Source organism: Phyllobates terribilis, unplaced genomic scaffold, assembly GCF_046119375.1.
Source record: "Phyllobates terribilis strain yellow unplaced genomic scaffold, ASM4611937v1 Scaffold_3__8_contigs__length_932513732, whole genome shotgun sequence".
In the NCBI taxonomy this organism is placed as follows: Eukaryota; Metazoa; Chordata; class Amphibia; order Anura; family Dendrobatidae; genus Phyllobates; species Phyllobates terribilis.
In genome coordinates this window covers 490,103,117-490,120,517 of record NW_027362763.1, presented here as the reverse complement: position 1 = coordinate 490,120,517, position 17,401 = coordinate 490,103,117, and the positions used below count along the sequence as shown (strand labels likewise).

Below are 17,401 nucleotides of genomic sequence, written 5' to 3'. Positions count from 1 at the left end.
GATTTCTCATTTTTCCAGCAAAATTTACAAAACCATTTTTTTTAGGGACCGCATCACATTTGAAGTCACTTTGAGGGGTTTATATGACAGAAAATACCTAAATTTGACACCATTCTAAAAACTGCACCCCTCAAGGTGCTCAAAACCACATTCAAGAAGTTTATTAACCCTTCAGGTGTTTCACAGGAATTTTTGCAATGTGGAAGTAAATAATGAACATTTAACATTTTTTTTTCACAAAAATTTTAATTCAGACCCGATTTTTTTTATTTTTGCAGGGGTAACCGGAACAAATGGACCCCAAAATTTGTTATGCAATTTCTCCAATACCCCATATGTGTAGGAAAACCACTGTTTGGGCGCACGGCAAGGCTCGGAAGGGAAGGAGTGCTATTTGACTTTTTTGAATGTAAAGTTTGCTTGAATAAATAGCGGACGCCATGTCTCGTGTGGAGAGCCCCTGATGTGCCTAAACAGTGGAAACCCCCCCACAGTTTTTTTTTTTTTTTTTTTTAGCCTCGATCATCTGATTGCTTGTGCTATGCCACAGTATTGTTGCATATAATAAAAATCATGGTTTTCTTTGAAGCCTGGCCACAGGCTGGGTTTCAAAGGAGCTCTATAATGACAAGCACAGAGAGGTCTTCAACAAGCTCCCCACTGTCATAGCAACTTATTGCAGAACTGCGATCACGTCACTGGCACGCCGGTGGGTGCTTAGGATGACACGCTCCCTTGTCAGTGCGTGTTAAATGCTGCCGTCTGTTAACCTGTTAATTGCCACTGTCAAACTATCACGATGGAAGCTCCACTCCACCCACAATTGTTAGACAGGTCCTGACTGGAAGATACAGCCATCACCTGCTAAGTATGGGGCCGGGCTCATCCCGTGAGCCCGCTTCCGGCTTGCGCCATACATGTAGGGTGGATCATGTGAAGGGGTTAACATCCCAGTCAGCTCTTTCCCATCCATTGATATGTATATTGCTGTTGGCTGCTCACCTCCATCCTCTCCCTCTCATCATCTGAAGGGATGCAGTTATAAGTCACCAGCCAAGCGGCTTCCAGAGCAGGTCTCAGCTGTTGCTGTCAGGACCTGTGTGCTTGTGAAATGCCCTGTTATCTCTGTTAGTGCGATGCACACTTTAGAACAGTGGTTCTTAACCAGGGTTCTATCGAACCCTAGAGGTTCGGTGAGTCGGTCTCAGGGGTTCAGCGGAGCCTCCGCCACGGAGGTCAAGACACACTCGACTCATTAAGTAAATTCGTGATGACACGCCCCGCTTGGCCATCACTTGCTGCAGATGATCACGTTACATTAATTGGCCAATCAGTGCTGCGGGGAATTTAGTGTGCTCAGTAATCCATACTAACTATGTCGAGCAAAAAAAGAAAGTGGTCGGACGAATATGTACAACATGGATTCACATGTATCACGGAACGTGATAGGAGTCAGCGTCCTATCTGCATGATTTGCAATGCCAAGTTGAGCAACTCTAGTCTCGCACCGGCAAAACTGAAGGAACACTTCTTGAAGCTGCATGGAGATGGGGAATACAAGAACACAATGCCATCGGTGAAACACTCATAAAACCAGCAGCATTAAAGATGGCGAATCTGATACTCGGAACAGCAGCCGAAGGTAAATTATCCCAAATTCCTCTTTCAAATGACACCATCAGTGACAGAATAGAGTCTTGAATTTTGAAAAAAATCATATTTAATTCATCACTAAAGAAGGGTTCGGTGAATGTGCATTTGAAACTGGTGGGTTCGGTACCTCAAACAAGGTTAAGAACCACTGCTCTAGAACTACTGATTGCTGAATTGGTTACAGCAGCACTTTTGCTGAACTTTATAGCTCTACTAATATATTAGTCTTACTAATCACCCAAACTGTCACTCAAAGAGGAGAGCCCACCCTGCCAGAAACCAAGGTAGTAAGGAAGCTAAGGAGCCTGCATTGCTCTAAGCTGCTTACAAGACAACTTGAGAATACCCTTATAAATAGCAAAAAAATCTGTATATATTTGTATTGCCATAATCCTACTGACCTGGATTACATATTGAAATTAATTGTCAATCAAAACTACAACTTGTTTAGCAAAAAAAATGCCCTTGTTTGGTGATGCTGATAGCAAGATAAAGTTATTGCCCTTTGAAAATGGCGAGGAAAAAACAAAAGCACAAAAACAAAAAAATGACCATCTTTAAGGGCTTCAGCCCTATAGCACCATCCTTACTGTGGAGAATACTGGAACCTTTATGCAGCCTATTAAAATTATCAGGTCCATTAATATTACTGTGGATTTGTGGTAAAATGAATCTATGTTCAGTGGCCCTGACTTTCTAAACCAAGCCATGGCTGTAGTGTGAACAGATCTTAAAGCAGTGTCAAGTAAATGACATGTGTATTTCACTTTGAAATGTGACTTGCCTGGTTTTTCAGCAGCAGAAGGGAAGGAAGGGAGACACAGATTCTCTACTTCGTGGGTAGGCGGAGCCCCATAGGATAGTCACCTCAGATTGGAAAAAGACGACCGGCCCCTCCAGTATATAGGCTCCTCCTACTCCCATGTTCATCAGTCATTTTATCTGAGGTCTCAGAGGATAGTCGCTGCTTCGGCAGCTCCTCAGAAGAGTGGTTATTTTATATCCAGCGAGTCCTGGACCCCCCGTGGTCTAGAGGTCTCTGGGGGTCTCGGCGCTGCTGAGATCCCTGACCCTCCCCTGGCAGCTCTGTGTACCCCTTGAGGAGGTTCCCACTTATGCCTGCCGGCCCCGGGGGATACAGGGCGCTCCCTGGCGGAGGCGCACACCACACATCTGAGAGGGTCCCTGCGTGCTCCGCCATAGGGGGGAGCAAAGGGCCAAGGCGTCACACATCCCTGAGGATCCCTGTGGCGTTCAGCCGGGTAAGTGCTCTTTGGTCTAAAGAGTATCTTTGACGGCTACGGCAAGTGTACTGCCTGTGTGTTTCTTGTCTATTTCAGACGCTGCCTTGACTGGGGAGCAGAGACGGAGGCCAGTAATTTTTATTTCTATTTTTTATTTGCGCATGCTTTTTCGTTTTTGCTTTCTGCCTTCATTGAGGCAGGAAGCTCCCTGTATTGGCGCGCGTTTTCTTGCTTTTATTGACTTGCTTCCTGCCTTCATAGAGGTAGGAAGTTTTCTGCCCTCATTTTTGTTGTTTGAATAAGGCGGGGGCGTGGCCTAGCGTGGGCGTGGCTTAGCGTCTCCTGGCTTCCTGCCGTCATTACTTAGGCAGGAAGCGCTTGGTTGAGCGTGCGCTGGCGGTCCCTGCTTCTCCCTCCGGCGTCCAGCGGCGCCTCCTGCTCTCTGCTCCCAGTCCGTCCACACACTTAGGAGGAGCGGTCGCCGCAGTACCGGTGAGTCCCCTCTGCCTCTGGCAGGGGTTCTTTGTCAATGCTGTCTCTCCAGGCTACCTATTAGGAGTCCTCAGGAGAACTGCCGCTTTCTCTCCTAAAGCTATTTACTTCACTGACCTTTTAGGCTGTGTAGTATTATAGTTGCTGTGATGTTAACCCCTTCTGAAAAAGTGGAACTTTAGGGGAAACACATGGTGTTTAAGGGAGTTTCCCCCTATTGATTTTTTGCTCGGCATTCCTGGGGTAGCTCTTTTCTAAGGGTGAGCTTTAACCCTTCAGAGCCTGTCGCATATATAAAAAAAAAAAAAAAAAAAAAGTGAGTTTTGAAAACAGGCTGTGCAGCTTTCACACTTTTTTTGCCATCCTTGTTGCACATCCTGGCATCTGGTGTGGGTGGCATGTCGGATCAGGGGCCTGGGAGTGCGGATCGGTCTCCTGATCCATTTCAGGTTCAGTCGCACGCCTCTGATACACTCAGGCCTTCTACTACATCAAGTTCAACGCTCAGTGATGTTAAGGTGGAGGCGCTCACTCGCTCCATTGATAGTCTCTCTAGTCTCCTGGGACAGTGGGTGTCAGCTAGATCACACCCAATGCCACGAGGTAAAAAGCGCCGCAAGACTATGGTGGCGTTGTCTCCCTCGCAGAGCGCATCAGAGGCTTCGGATTCACCAACAGATTCGGTTGATGAAATTTCTGAGTCCGAAGAGGAGGATCAACAGGATCACTCTGTTTCTCTTTCTGGTCGCATAGATGGGCTTATTAAGGACATGCGGGAAGTATTAGAGCTGTCTGAAGAGCCAACAAGACCGTCTAGGTCGGCCCGTCTGTATCAGAAGACGCGCCGTGTTCGTTCTACATTACCTGCGCATGAGGAACTTAACGAAGTGGTGGAGGAGGAGCGTCAGTGTCCGGATAAACGCTTCCGAGGAACGCGTTTTTTTGATGCCCTATATCCCTGTGCCAAGGAGATGGTTACTAATTGGGTTCCCTCTCCTGAGGTGGATATATCTCTGTCTCAGCTGACCAAGTCTTCCCTGCTTCCTGTTAAAGGGAGAGCCAATCTTCAGGATCCTTTGGACAGAAGATCGGAGTCAGCGGCGAAATCCATCTATGAAGCCGCGGGTCATGGTTTCCGAGCGGCCTTGGGGGCCATGTGGGCCGGTGAGGCTTCTCTGCGGTGGTTGGATCAGCTGCGTGCGGCGTGGCAGGATGGGACTTCGCGTTCAGAAGTGGAAAAGCTTTTTCAGCGAATGGAAGAAGCTATGTGTTATGGCAGAGATGCAGTACTGGACACTGCTTCAATTCTGTCCAGGGCTCAGGCTTCGACAGTCACGATTAGAAGAGCTCTGTGGCTTAAACAGTGGACCGGGGATGCAGTATCCAAACAGGGATTGCTTAGTCTGGCATATAAGGGCGGTCAGCTCTTTGGTTCAGATCTTTCGGAACTAATTGCCAAAGCTAAAGCTAAGGATGTTACTCTGCCTGGGAAAAAGGCCGTGGCATCCACAGCCAGCAGGACAGGGCCCGGTAGAGGTCTTCGGTCCTTTCGGGCCAGGGGACAATTCAGTCAGCCTTCTTGGAGATTGGGTCGTCCCTCATCCTCCGGCAGATCCGCCCAGAAATCTTGTACTCCTTGGAAGCAACGGTCCCGTCAGGACAGACGGGAGGTTGATAAGTCCGCTAAGGCTGACTGACGCCAGGGATCCCCCGAGGGCTCTCGGGTGGGAGGTCGTCTGCTACAATTCGGGTCGATCTGGGCATCCCACATAGCAGACGCCTGGGTGATACGGGTTATGTCGGCAGGCTATTTCATAGAGTTTCATTCACTGCCTCCAGACAGGTTTCGTCTGACGGGCATTCCGTCCGTGCCAAGACTGGCTGCCGCACTGTTTCAGGAGGTCGACTCTCTCCTACAGCAGGGTGTGGTGGTTCAGGTTCCTCCGGAAGGCCAGGGAAAGGGTTTTTATTCCAACCTTTTTGTGGTCCCCAAAAAGGAGGAGAGGTTTCGTCCGGTGCTGTATCTCAGGGATTTGAATATTTACGTCCGGACACAGAAGTTCCGCATGGAGTCTCTCCGATCGGTGATAGCGACCCTGTCGCAGTACGATTTCTTGGTGTCCATAAGACATCCGCGACGCCTATTTGCATATCCCTATCGGCAGGGCTCACCAGTGTTTCTTGCGTTTCGCTATAGGTCAAACCCATTACCAGTTTGTGGCCCTGCCTTTCGGGTTGGCCTCAGCTCCCAGGGTTTTTACAAAAATTCTGGCTCCTCTCATGGCGCTTCTTCGAAGACAGGGGGTTACGATCCTCCCCTACCTGGACGACCTGTTCATAGTGTCACCCACAGCGGAGGAGGCAATAGCGGCTCGCGATCTCTCCCTTCAGTACCTGATGGACTTCGGGTGGCTGATCAATTGGAAGAAATCGTCATTGGAGCCAGCACAGTCCATTCTTTTCCTGGGGATGCAGTTCGATACTGTTCGGGCAGTTGTGTCCCTGCCTCCTGTCAAACAGACGAACCTTCGTCTTCTGGTCCAGGCTATGAGGTCGGCGCTGTCAATGTCCCTTCGGGAATGCATGCGCCTTCTGGGTCAAATGGTGGCAACTATGGAAGCAGTACCATTTGCACAATTTCATTCCCGGGATCTCCAGAGCCTTATTCTGACCCATTGGGATCGATCGCTAACTTCTCTGGATCGCTCGGTCATTATCTCCCGCAGGGTGCAAGATTCTCTTGGATGGTGGTTACGTCCGGAGACTCTATCCGTGGGGAAATCCTTCCTTTCTCCGAGATGGTCGGTGGTGACAACCGATGCCAGCCGGACAGGCTGGGGGGGAGTTTGGAACAACCTCTGGATTCAGGGAGTCTGGTCGCCAAAGGAGTCGTCTCTCCCGATCAACATTTTGGAGTTGAGAGCAATATTTCTCTGCCTCCAACATTGGTCGGTCTTATTGAGCGGTCTACCGGTCCGGATCCAGTCGGACAACGCTACGGCTGTCGCGTACATCAACCACCAAGTCGGGACGAGGAGTTCCAGTCTCATGTCGGAGGTCTCTCGGATCCTGGTCTGGGCCGAGTCCAAAGTTCCAGCAATCTCTGCAATTCACATTCCAGGGGTGTTGAATATCTCGGCGGACTTCCTCAGTCGCGAGCAAGTGGACCCTGGGGAATGGAGTCTCCATCCAGAAGTGTTTTTTCTGCTGTGTTCCCGTTAGGGGACTCCTCAGGTGGACTTGATGGCATCCAGGCCTGAACGCCAGGGTTCCGACGTTCATGTCCAGGTACAGGGACCCGGTGGCGGTGGATGCTCTAGTGGCCCCGTGGGGTCAGTTCAAGCTGATCTATGCGTTTCCGCCGATATCCTTACTACCTCTGGTGATCCGACGGATCAAACTCGAAAGGGTGTCAATAATTCTGATAGCACCAGACTGGCCGCGGAGGACATGGTATTCGACGCTGGTGTCTCTTCAGGCGGCACCTCTGTTTCCGCTGCCCCTTCGCCCGGACTTGCTCACTCGGGCCCATTCGTCATCCGGACCTGAGGTCCCTTCGATTGACGGCGTGGCTCTTGAGACCGAGATCTTGACCCGTCGCGGTTTTTCGCCCGAGGTCATTGCTACCTTGCGGGCGGCCCGGAGTCCAGCTACGTACAGGATTTATCACAGAACTTGGGAGTCTTTCTATTCATGGTGTTCTGGATCCTCAAGAAACCCGAGTGTTTTTTCCATCCCCAACTTCTTGGCCTTTCTGCAATCTAGTCTGGCCAAGGGTTTGGCGGTTAGTTCGGTGCGGGGACAGGTATCTGCTCTTTCCGCACTTTTTAGGAAGGCTATTGCCTCTCGTAGGGATGTGCGCTCTTTTTTTCGCGGAGTCGCACGTCAGTTTCCGCCACGGAGGGCAGTTGTGGCTCCATGGCGGCTTAATCTAGTCCTGGAAGCCCTTCAGCATAGGCCTTTTGAGCCTATGGATTCTGCTAAACTTTCACTACTTTCTTGGAAGGTGGCCTTCTTGGTGGCAGTCACCTCTTTGAGAAGGGTATCGGAATTGGCAGCACTTTCTTGCTCACCTCCTTTTCTAGAATTTTTTCCGGATCGCGTGGTGCTTCGTACTCGTGAAGATTTTTTGCCTAAGGTAGTGTCACAATTCCACATTAATCAGGACATTGTGTTGCCTTCTCTTTGTCCAGGACCTAAGAATCCAAGGGAGCGGGCCTTGCACTCGTTGGACTTAGTGCGGGCATTTAAGTTCTATCTTACGATCACCCAAGGTTTTCGGAAGTCGGACTCTTTTTATAATTCCGGCAGGTTGTCGGCGTGGTCAACGTGCTTCCAAAGACACGATAGCTCGGTGGATCCGTTCAGCTATCCTGGAAGCGTACCGGCTCAAGGGCGAGCTTTGTCCGGTTAAAGTTAAAGCTCATTCCACGAGAGCCATTGGCTCATCGTGGGCTTTTCGTCAGGGGGCCTCGGCAGCGCAGCTCTGCCGGGCGGCCACCTGGCGCTCCGTTCACACCTTTACTAAGTTTTATAAGGTGGACGTAAGTGCTTCAGCCGATGCGGCCCTGGGACGTAGGGTCCTGCAGGCGGCGGTAATTTAAGTTATCCCTTTACTTAGTTTTCCGTTATTTTAGTGCAGTTTGCGCTCTTGCCTAAGTTTTGAGGTATGGAAGCTTCTGCCTCTATTTCCCACCCTTAAGTAGGTACTGCTTTAGGACGTCCCACGAAGTAGAGAATCTGTGTCTCCCTTCCTTCCCTTCTGCTGCTGAAAGCCGGATTTTGGTAAGAACTTACTTGTAAAATCCTTTTCAGCGAAGGAAGGAAGGGAGACACAGCACCCTCCCATGGCAGAAGTGTTTTTTTTGTGTTTCTAGATGCAGGGCGTCTCCTTCCTGATGTCGATCTTCTGGACTGGGTTTAGCGCTCTACGGCTCTCCTTCCAGTTTCGCCAGCTCTACACAGTTGTCAGGTCCAATGGGGTATGCCTAAGACTGTGTGTTTCAATTACATAACCTGTTTTCTCTAATTTCTGAAATTTCAGAAGGGGATATGTTGTTCTGCTGGTTGGTCTGCTCTTCCTTAGCTTGTGTACGGACTGATGAACATGGGAGTAGGAGGAGCCTATATACTGGAGGGGCCGGTCGTCTTTTTCCAATCTGAGGTGACTATCCTATGGGGCTCCGCCTACCCACGAAGTAGAGAATCTGTGTCTCCCTTCCTTCCTTCTCTGAAAAGGATTTTACAGGTAAGTTCTTACCAAAATCCGGCTTTCAGTGCTATTCCAAAGATTGATTGAGATCCCCAATTGTTCATCTCGGTTAGATTTTAATATCCCCTAAAGACTAGGTGAGCAAAGTAGGAGAACCCTTAGAAGCTGTGGCAGAGGGATTGGTGCAGTGCTTGTGGCACCTCAACAGCTCACAGCTAAGAACTTGGAATTCAATTCACTTTCGGCAGAATAAACACTTTACATATATCATTGAGTGTTTCTAAAGTCAAAGCTTTTGTTACAACAAACTTTTTTTTTTTTTTTTTTTTTTTATTGAACTTTTCACAAAGTTTGAGGAAGTCTTATTTGGACTACATAATACTGTGATTAAGGGCTTATGCACATGAGTATGAAGTGCTGCGCTGCCATTCATCAGAATCCTTGTGTCTGGGCAGTGCTTACAGGGAGAGTACCACTGGCTTTCTGATGTCCTCTGGAGCATGGCACAACCCTGTTCTGTCTGATTCTCTTCTATGTTGGAATAGTTCCTTACAAGCTGGATTTATTACTGTTGTGGCATACTGCTGTACTGCACATTGTTTATAGCAATCATTGGGGTCACTAGACGGGGCGCAGCCTCGCTCAATGCAAGTGTATGGAGCGAGGCCTCACCCACTAGTCGGATTCTGGCCGGGAGTATGTATAACTGTTACATACCCGCCTGTCCCGGCTCAGTAACCGGCAGATCCCTGTGCTGGGGTTGTAGTGGACAAAACCCCATTTAAGGTGAAATGCAACTAGCCATTGTTGTGACTTCCAAATGGCAATCAGCTGGCCACCCACTTGGATTTATGATCTTTGTACTAGGTTACGTGTGCTTATTCGGGAACCTTGCCCATTCTTCAAGCCTGACTGCCTTCTGTTTGTTCCTTTATCTCTTAATCTTGTTTTACAATGTAGCTTTGTTCTTATTTAAATATAATTTGCTTTCAAAAGAGGTTTTGTAAGGAAATCCAGTGTAAATTGATATGTGCATATTTTAATTGGAACACATTAATATTTCATGTCTTTGTAATTCAAAGTATATTTTCATTATCATGCCACCCAGTTGTACCAGAATCAAACTTGTCTCTTTTTAGGTAATTGTATTTCAGCCTTTTCTCATTTCACTGTAAGATTTGTTAAGCGATGGTTAATTACACAGTTATTTATTTATTTTTTTTTTTTAAAGAATTCAGTGTCCATTTTTAAGGCTCCAGAAGTGCGCCAAAGCTTTGTAGTCTGTTAATCTTCAATAGATTTCAATTAACTCTGTATGTGGATTATCCTTCTAATTTATCTCCCAATTTTAAGAACAGCTTTTGGGATTATAGTAAATTGACAATTTTGGTTAGTCTTCATAATGTAAAGATGTTTAGTATACTGGCATTTTCCAAACAGAAGTGAAAATTAACACTTGACATGATGGATCTATGCTGTAAGTTTAAGGGCTCATTCACAGATCCATTTTTCTCATGAGTGCTCGCCGTGTTTTTCATGGATAGCACTCGTTCCTATGATAGTCTATGGAATAGTTAACATGTCCAACTTGTTTTTTTGTTCCTCACAAAATCCTAGAGATATGTCCAATGTTACTCCAAGAGCTGGATCAGCCTCGCCAAAGCAAGTCTATGGGTCCGTGAAAAATGCCACTCGGATGCCAGCTGTGTGCGGTCCATTTTTCATGGGCCATTCAATACCCTTTTTTTTCCATGATCAATTTTATTTCTCAAGTGCCTTTTGAGGGGCTGATATATTAGAAGCCCCACACAAATCACCGCATTTCAAAAAGTGCACCTTTTTATAGATTATTCTAAATATTTAAGTAGATTTCACTATGCAAAGTGGACAGAAGAAATATGAAAGATTCCATATTTTCCATGAAAATGTAATTTTAGCCACAAATTTGTAGTGAACATTTTTCTCCCACAGGTGTTTCATAGATTTCTTTATCATTTGCTTCTGAAATTATGTATGTCTACAGTATTATGTAAGCGAGAGAAACTGGAGAGGAGACGAAATGCAAATAGGGTCTTATCTGAGAAACCATATAGAAGGATATGCACGATTGTGCTCACTTGGATGGGTTACGTGCACACAACCACTTATATGGCTTAAGGCTGCAGCGGACCCACGAGGAGATAAATGCATAGAACATGAGAACCGGGTTGCTCTGCGCTGCCGTGGAGAAAAAATAAAAGATGCTGATCCAATTTCAGGTGATTTTATTTGTCAACATGGTTCAAAGTGTATAACTTTTTCATCAGGACAAACAACGATCATGGTTTGTCCTGAAGAAGTTTTACACTTCTTGGGCACATGGCGAGACTCACAGGGGAAGGAGCAACATTTGTAACATATGTTTTGCTGAAATAGTTTCTTGTCTCCATGTTAAATGGGCAGAGCCCCTGAGGTGTTGGTACAGAGGAAGTGACCTCATTTTGGAAACTATACACCTCAAGTTGTTACCTATCATTATGTTTTTGGAGTGTGGAAGGAAACCGGAGAACCCGGAGGAAACCCACACAAACATACAAACTCCTTGCAGATGTTGTTCTTGGTGGGATTTCAACCCAGGACCCAGCACTGCAAGGCTGCAGTGCTAACCACTGAGCTGTCGTGCTGCTAGATGGGTAGATACATAATAATTTTTTTATGTTGATTGTGATGCTTAAGTGTCGTATTACCTTTATTCTGTGGGTCAGTAAGATTAACGAGATATTAAGCTTTAGGTTTGAGCAAATACGGTACTTTAAAAACAAAAATGCTTTTTATCACTATAGTCTGTGAAATGTAACTTTCTCTTACTAGCTCTATGATGAAGCTGTGAGCTGTTGCATCCTCTCGCTATCTAAAGTCACCACCTAATGGCTGCTGCACTTCCTGCTCCTGTTTTTATACTGGCTATGATGGTACTACCTAATTGGCTATGCTATACCATATAATATTATAGATGCATGGCATTATGGTGAAGCCCATCTAGCCATGCCCGAGGTCATGTGAGCCTTCCCTGTCTGATATAATCTTCTGCAGTGTATAAATTGGTGGCCATTTTAATTGAAATTCTCCATAATTAGAGACCAGTGATTCGATGCAAATCCAATCCATGTCTAGCTGTACTCGTGTGTTTTTGTGACATTCCCTGTTTTTCTCTTTTCTGCAGAATGCTGAGGTGTCGGTCTTTGAAGTAAACATTCGATTTGTTGGTGGCCTTTTATCCGCATATTACCTTTGTGGAGAAGAGGTAAGAATTGGGTTTACTGTACTTTTCCAGTGAAGCGTTCCCAGGAAGAAAATTCTAGTTTAAAAATAGGGATTAATGTGCTGATAAGTTAACATTGGGATGCTTAAAACTTTGTGTAATTTCAGAAAGTTACAGCAATTGTAAGAGGATGGCCCAAGTGCGACAACTTGTGTGGATAAGTGTCTAACCTTCACCCATCAAGAGAACAGGGGTCCAGCGTCCCCTTTATGACTGTAACAATGGTCGAGCTTGCACACTGTTGCGCCATTCAAACTATAGGGACTGACTAAAGCATAGAAGTACAGCGCTCCGCTATCTCCGGCACTTCCACAGACTTTGAATGGAGAAGCAGTAAGCATGTATGACTGCCACTTTAGTCAGACGGGTGACTCAGGAGCTCGGTTAGTGGGTGTCCCAGCAATCGGACCCCAACTATCTGGCGCTTATCCTATCCTGTGGATTGCTAGTTAGACCATTGGACAACTCTTTTTAACATATAATTAAAGGGGTTGTCCACCTTTTTAGGGACAATTTTTTTTCTGCTTAAATGCATGTAATTCGAGCTAACAACCATTTTTGTAATTGTATTTCCTTAAAAATTTTGCACCTTTTTGCCTTCTATAGTCTGTGTGTGGAACTGTAATGCTGGCTGCAGAATGAGTTAACTGAGAATCTGTCAGTCAGTCTCCTATGATGGTGTCACAGGGAGTTTAACCCCTTTTATCTGTCTTTCTGAGCTGATTTATGTCCACAGACAACTTGAGTTGAATGTGCATGGACAAAGAGCCTGTAATAGCCAAATTGTCCAACATTTTTAATAGATTTTTAATACATCCCAAAATACATGCATTTATGAAATGAATAAAAGAATCCCCCTTTTCAACAAGAAAAAATAGAAAGGGAAAGTACTTAATTAATATGCCAACACAAAGAAACACAGTAAATTCTAATTAAAAGCGTTCTATTTTATCAGAATTCAACATTATTGCAATTTCATTCAGGCCGTCCACCCACATGAGGATGCAATTGTTTCACAGTGTAATAATTTTTCAGAATGATGCCGTTCACCTTTGACAATGGTCTTTTGTGTGCGCCGTAATATAGAACGCTGCTTCAATAATTTTGCCTTTGAAAAGCCTTGCAGGAATCGGTTCTAGGAAAATGTCAGGGACACCTCATCCACACGATGTCGTTCATGTGGATTCGGTCCTTAAAGCTGCAGACCTTTATGTGTGACACTGAGAAAGCTAAGTGAAATGTTAAGGGCATGCCCTGATTGTGCCTCTCATTAGCCCGCGTGTGATGGCTATGAGGAGAACACCTTATTAGCTTCACACCTTCATCCTCTACTTATTTCTGTGCTCTAGAATAGGCTAATTGACAAAATAACAAATTTACACTAAAATTAGTCCTCTCACTTTCCAGTGTCAAATACAATTCCTTAAAGGGGTTGTCCACATTTTGGGGACTTTTTTTTTCCTTAAATGCATGCAATTGGAGCTAAAAATCCCTTTTGCTATTGGGTTTCATTAAAAAAATGTTCCCAGCTTGCCTTGTATAGCGTCTGTATTACTGTCCATTGCTGGCTGCAGAGAGAGGAATCTGGGTCGGCCACCTTATTGTCACAGATGTGTTGGGGACATGGTTGTGTGGCACTTACTATTCTATAGGTATGACGGGTTCTCCTCCTCCCCTCACAGGCTGCACAGCTCTCCTGACCATACAATGGCTGCTGGCGGAGGAGCATGTCTCCAGACCTGTCCATCAGTCTCCTCCAATTGAAAACCCCACATGAGAAAACTGCTTTTCTAATGGAGGAGACTGATGATTGACAGGTCTGGTCGCGTGCCTCTCAGTCTCTTCCAATAGAAAATCACTTTTCTTATGTAAGGGTTTTTTTGAACAAACTCTGACCACACGCTGATGAAACTCGGTCTGTTTTCCTTAAACCTAAGGCCACGTGCACACCTTGAGCATTTGATGAGGTTTTTTTTACCTCAGTATTTGTAAGTCAAAACCAGGCTAGGAACAATCAGAGGAAAAGTATAATGGAAACACGTCTCCACTTCTGGATTTATCACCCACTCCTGGTTTTAGCTTACAAATACTGAGGTAAAAAACTCACCAAATACTGAACGTGTGAACGTGGCCTAAGGGTTCAATTACAGGATCAGATAATCGTTGACACAATGGACAATTCAGTCATAACACACGCAATGTCAGACCAGTGTATATATAGGGCAAGGATCGAGAATGAAATGGTGGAATAGCGATCATTACGTCTTAACATTGTGCACCGTGTTCACACACACATACCTATTTAGGTTAATTTCCACTCTTCCTTTTTCTCGGTCCAGTTGTTGAATGAGAGAACAATTTACATTACACAATTCTCAAAGGTTGAACGGCCATTTTTTCGCTCACATAAACTATTCCATGCACAATGAACAAGCGTTTTTGGACATCGTTCAGGTTCACGTTACAGAATAGTCGTGAAAGATGGGTCGTTGGCTTCGGACTCTGTCGGATTAACCGCCGGTGTAGATGGACCATAACTTACATTTGATGAGTCATTGTCACTCTGGCTTCAAGTAAGATTGTAATGGAATTGTTACATCACTACTAGTCACCATAACAATTAGATGGCTGGGTAACCCTTCATTGTAGTGTGTTCTCAACACACTTGGGGTTGTCTAAACTGTAATAAGAAACTGTTCAAATTATATCTTTTTAAAAAATTGTGCAGGGATTTATAATTTTCTAGCTAACTGCACAATGCCTAGGTTACCGGCCACTTTTGTAGTCAATCAGGAGGCCGTTTTCCTAGGCAATGAGCTCGCACTTGGTAGCACAGCTCAGATGCTGGCCGAATCAGTGGATTAGACAACCCTTTTAACTCCACCTAGACCCTTCTGCAAACAGCCCTATTATAGATTTGATCATATGGATCCGTATTAAGATGCTGATAGAATTTTATGGGCCACGAATGTTTCTGCGTATACCATGGGGACAGTTTGGTGTAGAGTAGCACCAAATTGGCTGTTGTGCCATTGGACAGGGGTTGTGCAGCTGTTTGGTGGTCTTCAGGGGAATCGGTCAGCCGTTTTTATTATATAATCTGAGGGCAGCATGAGGTAGGGGCTGAGACACAGATTTCATAGATGTTGCACTTATTAGGCTGTGTGCCGTTTCCATACAATGAATGTTTTATCAGCAGGAGATTATCACTGCCTGGACTACAGCTCTTGTGAGCCCTGGTCTGACCATGCCCGTCCTCTGATAAGCAGCTCACTGTGAATAGACAATGTACACAGAAAGCTGTGGTGTGCACGGGATTAGCTTTCTGACCTCTGCTACATCTAAATACTCTGTGTAACACCCGCTGCACCCAGTAATCCTAAGTGACACATTGCTGGAATCAGGGTCTCTCTTCCTAGACTTTGCTGCTCTCAGATGAGGTAATGAAATCCTGACAGACTCCTTTAACACCTATTGATGGGTGTTTCTCAGTGTAATCCCTTTTTTGCTGTTTTGGATCATTTGCTAGTCCAAAACTTTCATTGTAACAATGGCCTTCATTGGCACTGAACTCCAGATACAGACAGAGGGATTATTAAGCACTTGCATAAGCTTTTCATGTCTTGCTCAAGCAAAGCTTTTTTTTCCCCAACTCATTATTTTAGTTCTCTAGCAACAATGTTGAACACAGAAGAAGCTAGTCTTACTATGAAGCGATCTGCGCGTTCCTCAAACCCAGCCCTTGTACACAGACAATCGGATGCCTCCAGTAAAATGCTCCTGTTTGGCCAAACATCAGTGGAGGAAATCTGTCATAATAATTTTTGGTTTGTGCAATACTCTTTGGCTGCTCCACTTATATCTGACAGTGGCCTGGAGGAAGAAAGATGCCTTTCCCATTCTAGGAAGAAGGATCTCTGTGCCCTTCACTATCTGATCTGCTACAAAACAAGGCTTTTGCTATACAATCAGGTTTTTGTTTTTTTGTTGATGGGGCAATTCAGTTTGTAGCTTACAAGATGTAAGATACAGGCCAAGAACAGAAAAGCAATACATATCAAGGAGTATGGTGTATATCAGAATCTAATAAACAAGCGTTACAATGCTGAAAATGGTAAAAGTAAAATTGCTATTTTTCCCCCCTTTGAGTTTCCCTTATTGTTTATGTGCTGTTCACAGTTCATCTTGTTTATCAGCTGTACAGGAAGGATTGCTGCAAAATGTTCATTGCCTGCAGATTTTCTGAAGGTTGTCCTAACATTTATTTGAAATGACTGACATTGGAGCAAATACAATCGTAAGAGCATGTGTTACGAGCATGTGTCCTTGTTTAAGAGCTCCACGTTATGAAAACTGGACAGCAGACTACCTAGAATGCTAAACGGCATGTTAAATAGACCATCTGTCTGTTGTCCAATCTAGGAGAGTTATGGTATATCCAATCCAGCTTTATCGTACTTCAAAGGGAATCTATCAGCTGGTTTTTGTTATGTGATCTGAGAGCTACACAATGATATAGGGGCAGAGGCCCTGATTCTAGCAATGTGTCACTTACTGGTCTATGTGGCACTATCAATGAAATCAGTGGTTTGAGCAGGAGATTATCACTACAGGATTAGGTGTCTCGTGCCCCCTAGTCCTCCTGCTCTGTGTAACCTCGCTCCCGCCTCCAATTAGCAGTTTTCTGTCAATGCACAGTGTACACAGCGGTCAGTGGTGTGGGCGCGTTATTCAGGGCTGAGCATTCTGAGCACTGCTAGATCTGCCGCAGAGAAAACAGTGATTATATCGAAATGACAGCAGACTAGCAAGTGACACACTGCTGGAATCACGGTCTCTGTCCCTACACCATGCTACTCTCAGATTACATAGAAAAAAGCTGTGGACATATTCCCTTTAAATGCAACTTATGCAACAAATCTGCCCTTTCTTTGTGGGGTTGTAGCCACGGCTGTGGAGTTGGTAAGCCAAACCTCCGACTCCTCAATTTCCCTGACTCTGACTCCACAGCCCTGCCTCACTACTGAGCGTGTACATCAAGTGCAGCACAGATTCATCTCACCTAAAAACCGAGATCCTTAGATCAGGAACAGAACAGACATTTATAGGGCATTTCATAACTTTCCCAAATTCTTATGAAAACATTTACAGCACATCCTGCATTGTACTACTGTACCCAATTTACTATATATTTTAGGAGTTGGTCCATTTTATACCAACTCCACCACAATGATCACTGGCCCCCATTCCACAGCCCTGGTTGTAACAAAAGATGGCCATTTTTGAAGCCAAGTTGCCTTTTACGTCAATATTGTGTGTGTTCTGTGGTCTCTCGGATGGGCACTCAAGGGGTTTGCATTCCTTCAAGGTGATCGATCACTAATACAACCCATCTAGCTAGCAAGCCAAGTTAAGGGGAACCTGTCATGTCCTTTATACTATCTAAACTGCCCCCATTGCGTTGTTAGTGATGCAATGTGCATCACTAACACTTTTTTC

General features: G+C 45.3%; 1 protein-coding gene across 1 annotated transcript in view; it reads left to right on the top strand.

Moving 5' to 3' along the window:
* The window catches only part of MAN1A1 (mannosidase alpha class 1A member 1), a 202,408-nt gene that overhangs the window by 74,667 nt on the left and 110,340 nt on the right, over positions 1-17,401 (top strand). The window contains exon 4 of the mRNA XM_073675943.1: positions 11,804-11,884. Within this exon, the coding sequence (XP_073532044.1) occupies positions 11,804-11,884 (81 nt within the window). The remainder of the gene's footprint in view (positions 1-11,803; positions 11,885-17,401) is intronic.